At 37.0% G+C, this 6,000-nt stretch overlaps 2 protein-coding genes across 2 annotated transcripts; both read right to left on the bottom strand.

The window, feature by feature from the left end:
- Window positions 1-831: 831 nt before the first annotated feature.
- On the bottom strand, window positions 832-3,551 carry LOC134857008 (coatomer subunit zeta-1-like). Its single transcript, XM_063873328.1, has 3 exons — window positions 3,328-3,551; window positions 1,787-1,910; window positions 832-1,476 (listed from the first exon to the last, which is right to left on the bottom strand). The coding sequence occupies exons 1-3, from the start codon at window positions 3,532-3,534 to the stop codon at window positions 1,205-1,207; spliced, it is 603 nt and encodes a 200-aa protein (XP_063729398.1). The 5' UTR covers window positions 3,535-3,551; the 3' UTR covers window positions 832-1,204.
- Window positions 3,552-3,734: 183 nt separating this feature from the next.
- On the bottom strand, window positions 3,735-4,790 carry LOC134848659 (uncharacterized). Its single transcript, XM_063866180.1, has one exon. It carries the CDS (start codon window positions 4,731-4,733, stop codon window positions 3,795-3,797), a length of 939 nt encoding a protein of 312 aa, XP_063722250.1. The 5' UTR covers window positions 4,734-4,790; the 3' UTR covers window positions 3,735-3,794.
- Window positions 4,791-6,000: the final 1,210 nt, after the last annotated feature.

Below are 6,000 nucleotides of genomic sequence, written 5' to 3'. Positions count from 1 at the left end.
GAAACTTGAATTTATTCGGTTAAATTTCAACCGTAAATGAGTACTTTTTAGTCTTTTCTTTTAGCAAATACTTACGAAGTTGAAAGTTTCGACTCAAGTAAGATTTTAACATCTGCACCTAACGGGCAACATTCGAACTAGATACAGAAAAAAAAATGCAAAAAAAATTGCAAAAATTTTGTATGGAGTGATGTGCAATTTGAAGAAATAAATCCAGAAACACAATCACTGGCATTCAATAAATGTTCAGAATCATTTATTGGGCATTATCGAGCGGCAACTAATCCGACAAAAATTAGGTAACATCTCCTTCTCTAAACTTGGGATTAAATTTGGTAATGCAAATGCAAGAGGGTTTAAGACTTTTCCCCGTATTGCCAATAAGTTGGTAACGCAAGCGGATACAAGACTTTTTCTTCCATGGTTTCGGAAGGAACGATACCTTAGGTGTTATCCTTGCTTTTGAAAACTCGCGGAGGGCCAAGTGTGTCAAGTCCTTCTCGCTGTAACTCTGATTCTAAAAAAAAGAATTGTCGAGAAAATTTTCGTTTTTCAGATTAAATTACACAAAAATTGCTGTTCAAAAAATCTCGCTGCTGATGAGGGACTGACTTCTCAACTCCTAATTATTATAGCAATTATTATCTCTCATTCTTGCAGTTTCTGACCTAACTCAATTGCACTTTACTAAGAAAAATTAACTAAAGAAATCCTTTATTTTGTTCAAATTACTTTTTTAAAATCCTCGCGGTCGAAATAAATGAAGTCAAGCTTAATTTTATGCCGATCAATTATCGCCCAACCAGCCTAATTCAAGAAAAACGGTTTTGAAATTATTGAAAAGCTGTTCCTGAAAACTTTCAAATTATTAGCTACGATTTATAACACCTTCAATATAATTAGCCCCAGTGACATTTACAAATCAAGGCAATATAAAAAATTTAATTGCCAAATTTATTAACCCATCTATAACATAATATCACATGATAAAGTGGCTCATAGTTTTGCGATCAATTGTTTCGGATTTAATTTGCTCGAGTGAAACATGATTCTACTAATCAGTTTTTATTTTAATTGACCTTTATGGTAGGTAAATCACAGATACCAATGAGTCACATAACCACTCTCAACGGAGCCGAACACTATGAAAAACAACTCTTCAGATATGATTAATTTACATTATTTATAGTCCAGTTATTTCGGCTCATCGAAGCAGGGACCATTTGAGCTGTTCTTTTGCATTTGACAGCACCTGGCTAACAGTCTGGTCTCCCGCCAGAAGATCCCCTGGAGCCCCTTCACCGCCGGCAGCCGCGCCCTTGATTGCAGTTCTGGATAGCACTAGGGTGTGGTCGCACTCGAGGACTATTCCTGAGTCACAAATTTCGTCTATGATCTGAATGACTGACGAGAGGTTGGACATAATTGAACTTCTCTCCACTATCTTCATTATTGCACCTACGCTGTCGTACAGACCTGAAAAAGAACTCTATGTTCCTCTGCGATCAATTAAAGTAGAACGATCCTTCAGAAAGGAACGAGGTTTTTAGTTCATGTTCATAAAGGAAAATTGGATTTCTTTCTAGGGATTAGATTGAATAAATGCATGCTTCAACTATCTTTTGAATTTCTATTTAATTGAGACACCTTCAATGTCTGAATTTTTATGAGAGAAACATTGAAAATAATAATGTTAATTTAGCCGCGAGGTGTAAAACAAAAACAGATCATAAAACCACTAACATTCCGATGGTTATAAAAAGACATTTCAATGACAGCTACTCACAATTGAGGACATTCGACAGAATGAGTTCGTTCTCGTCGCTGCTTCCAATCACGTAGAAGAACACATCGACAGTACTTCTGTAGACAATAGTGTTATTGTCCAACATCACTATTTCAGAGTTGGCCTAAAAACTCAATGAATTTGAAATATCAACAAGACTGCTCGTATCAGGGCGAAGCCCTAAATGTTCCGACTGCCTTTTAAGGTTTATGGAGCAGTAATAACATTAAAAAACTCAATGAAATAAAACAAAAAAAATTTTTTTTTCTAAAATGTGATTTTTTTTAAATGAAAATCATCCCCCCACACGCCATATAAAGTAGAAAAGGATAGATTTCGCTCCTTGTAACAAACCAATTATGGCAAATAAGCTTCTTTTAACCAATTTGGAACGATTTCTAAGACGGATTAACTCTCCGCTTACGCGTTAATAGCACGAAATATATCGCGCGTTAATTGTCCCAAATTGGCCAAAATGGCAATCTTTAAACCCCCGTAACTTTACAAAAAACGATCACAGGAGAAATATCTTTTCAAATTTGAGCTCAGGACAACAATACCTTTCGAATGATATAAAAAAATTCCGTCAAAAATGGCTAGTTAAAAAGTCGAAATTTGTCTGAAGAAAAAAAAAACCCACCCCGAGCACAAATATTCCGTTACTTTCGTATCGAAAGTCGGAACAACAATGTTGGCAAAACACTCATTCAGGATCCATTTAATAATCTTTCCCTTTTTGGACCTACTTAAATACATCTCCTTCACCTTTTGCATGTCTAGAAGAGTGAGATGGATCTATGGCGTAAAATCGACTTTTCCCGAGGATTTAAGTTACGTCAAAGAAATTTCGTAGGATCGAGTGTGGTATCATATGAAACCTTTTTCATTATATTCAGACTTTCAAAAACAAATTTCAAAAAATGTGCAAGAAGTTTCATACTAATTTACACGAGATTTGAATATCTACGAGCTTTCTCTAAGTTACCTTAATTTGCGTGGAAAAAAAAACTCGTACGCCATAGTTCCTTCCCGTCCTTCGTGACGTGGTCGTAATATAAACGCCATCCGGTTCTTTTAAAATCAATATTTATGTCAAACAAGTTGCACAGGAAATTTTGTCAAGCAGGATGTTTGCAGAGGCTAGGGAAAGCTCGGAAAATTAATTTGGTAAACCATTTTGATAAATATCAAGAAAATACACTTAATTTTTTTAAAATAAAATTTTCTTAAATTACAGTTCATGTGTCCTTCGAGTTTGATAAGAGGATCCCTGATTCAATATACGTTTTGCGCACAGCTTTAAATCCAACTACTTGGAATTGAAAATGTATCATGGGTTAAGAATAAACTATAACGCCAATAAATGAAGTGGTCTTCACAAGTAGATTTCCTTGTAAAATTTTCATGTTTTTACAAAAAATCATTCAAAACTTGACAACTAACGTAAAAAATCTACATTCTGCAATCTCCTTTTCAAATGATTTACACTTTTCAGTTGAATGATAATTCAATTCACTCTTATTGAACTTTTAAAAACCTACTTTGTAAGTTTTCTGGAACAATTTTCTCTCAAACTCCCCCTGAGGGGGGTTAGAAATTCCCCCCAGCGTGGGAGGAAGAGGTGCTCCCGAGATTCCGTACGCGAGGTTGTGGTCGTAGTACTTGGCATATAGTCTTTTGCCGTCATTGTCCAGGATGAGGATGGCTTTGATCATCTCCATTTTGGGTTCCAAAGCAGACAGATGCATGATCGAATCTGAAATTTGAACCAGTTACAGCTTCAGAGTATAGAAGAGACAAATTTTGACCGCGAACAAAAACGTTTTGGTATCATCTCGGAGAGTAGTGAGCTTGCGAAAAGAAAGAGCTTACTCCAGCCAACTTATTTTCCACAAAAAGGAATGAAGTCCAAAACCCAATTACCTTTTCTCGTTACCTCGACAAAATATGAAAAACAAACCTAAATTATCCAAGACCTATCGTTAGCTATTTTCTAAGGCAACAAAAGTTAGTCTCTTTGATTCAAGAAAAATCGCAAAGGTTTCCATCCAACAGTTTCTTTGTCAATTTCAGGGTCAAAATGCTCGTTGATCAGACTTCTCTCTAGCAGAAGGTCTTCTGGAAGCAGTTCTGTGAGGTACTTGGCATGAAAACGAATATATTTCACTAACAGCTCTACGCCTTCTAGGGTTACATCGGGCGTCGAACTGACGTGAGTATTTTTCAACTGAACTCCCTCCTCTAGCTTGCCATCTAAACCCTTGTGATGATTGTTCAGGATCCACTTATACACTGCAGCTCCCAATTCAACATCAGTCTGCAAGTAACCAATGTCCATGTGCATAATGAAATTCCGAAAAACCAGATTTAAATTCTGCAAATCCGATTTTCGCCAAAATGTCGCTGTTTTTAGAAGACGTCGCCTGTCTTCGATATCAGCCCACATGTGTTTTATGAGAAAATTTCTGCACCGTTTTGTACCCTCGTATTGTTCCAAGGCTATAATGTACAACCATACGTGCATGTAGACCATGTAGATCCAAGAGGTAAACCTATCCGGCATTCCACAATGTGACCAAATTTGAAACAAATCCGCATTTTCAGTGATGTCATTGTACACTTTCAGCATCAGCTCTGACTCGTGCACTCCAGGTAGAAATACAGATTTGAGCCTGCGTAGGAGTCCTGATTTTGACTTAATTCTCAAAGGAGGTCTCCACGTATCATTCTTCTGACTTGCACCCAAATACTGCAACTCTGTCAACTTCTGTTGGTATGATTCTGTTACATTTAATGAAACTCTACTTTGGTGAATTAGTCTCGAAGATGTGACTGGCCTGCTAATCAAATGATATACACTGGTTTTGGAAACATAGGGTAAAATTTTTGAACTAAGCGTGCTCGGCCTGATAATCAATTTGCCCATGGATTGCGAACCCCGCAACATTGTTTAAGTCACATCGAAAACCTGAAGAATGAAAAACGTCAGATCACATAACTTTTAAAACCTGTCTTCCAATCAACTTTCAACTGAAATCCAAACAGAAGTACAAATTATTTGATACTAAAAACTATCTTAAATCTCTAACATCGCGTATGATTTACATGGCCTGATAAATTCGGTGAAACTAGAAAGCTTAAGGAGGTTTTTGCCACTGAATAATTTGTCTGTTCTTGATTACTACTTTCAAATTGTGTCTCTTTTTCATTCTCTCTTTCCATAAACTCAGCCAGTTGTAAGACGCCTTGAACTCTTTGTAGCCCAGTACACGCGCTTCTTCCGCTGCTACAGATCTTAGAACCTGGTTATTCACAGTAATCAAGTCATTGACAACCACACATCTGTTGAATATTCGATCATCTAATTGCTTGTACCTAGACCACTCACATTTATTGACCAATCTACGCGACGGTCCTTTATTATTCGTCCCTTTTTTGATCGTTTTAGTAGCCCACGACTTGAGTTTTTCCCGATCTTTGTACCAACTGTATACCTGCTTTCGGTTAATTTGAAACTTCTCTGCTGTTGAACACGTATTCATATTATTTTCAATAAGCCACTCGACCACGCTGAGTTTGAAATCGACTGCATATGAAGATTTGCTATTGGTTGATGGCTTATTCAACGAAAGTCCCAGCAAGTGAGCTTGCGTCAAAGCCTGATCAGAGAGAGGTAAAATTCTCGATGAGCTTGAATCGTCAACTTGAAATCTCGAATTAAGTCCCGTATTTGACTTCTGCTTTAGATAACTTTCAGCATTAAAACCATCCGATTCGGCCTCTGGTACGCGACTATGCTCAGGGTTATAACTGAGCGCACTTTCATTCAAAGTTTCAAAACTTCTCTCAGCATCATTGAGGTGTAACTGATCCGCCTCTTCTTGAGTTTTACGCACATAGGGTACAAATTGAATATTAGATACAAAATCTGAATATGAATCGACTAATTCTTCTTTAGATCTCGAAAAGCGGGCAATTTTTGACAAATCAGGCACGACTTTTATCAAATCAGGCGATGCACGTGCACATTGATTTTGTTCAGATGCTAACTTATAATTTTTTCGCACAGATACAAGTTCTGAGGTTTTATCCACAAATCTTTCATTTTCTCTTGAATTTGCGTCTTTTTTCGTCTGGCAGACATCAGACTTAGGCAGCGAATTTTTAACCGAGCTTGTGTCAGCTGAATTGAACTTGTTGGCTGGTGTTTGATA

Source organism: Symsagittifera roscoffensis, chromosome 1, assembly GCF_963678635.1.
Source record: "Symsagittifera roscoffensis chromosome 1, txSymRosc1.1, whole genome shotgun sequence".
NCBI lineage: Eukaryota > Metazoa > Xenacoelomorpha > Acoela > Convolutidae > Symsagittifera > Symsagittifera roscoffensis.
The sequence above is the reverse complement of the archived record's forward strand: the minus strand, read 5'-3'. Positions and strand labels throughout refer to the sequence as shown.

Excerpts from the sequence above, each read along its gene's own strand:
- LOC134857008 (XM_063873328.1), bottom strand. The coding sequence starts at position 3,534 with ATGCATCTGTCTGCTTTGGAACCCAAAATGGAGATGATCAAAGCCATC. Across the intron at positions 1,911-3,327 it reads TGTTCCAGAAAACTTACAAA|GCCAACTCTGAAATAGTGAT; the intron begins GTAGGTTTTTAA and ends TTGAGTTTTTAG. Across the intron at positions 1,477-1,786 it reads TCTGTCGAATGTCCTCAATT|GTCTGTACGACAGCGTAGGT; the intron begins GTGAGTAGCTGT and ends GTTCTTTTTCAG.
- LOC134848659 (XM_063866180.1), bottom strand. The coding sequence starts at position 4,733 with ATGTTGCGGGGTTCGCAATCCATGGGCAAATTGATTATCAGGCCGAGC.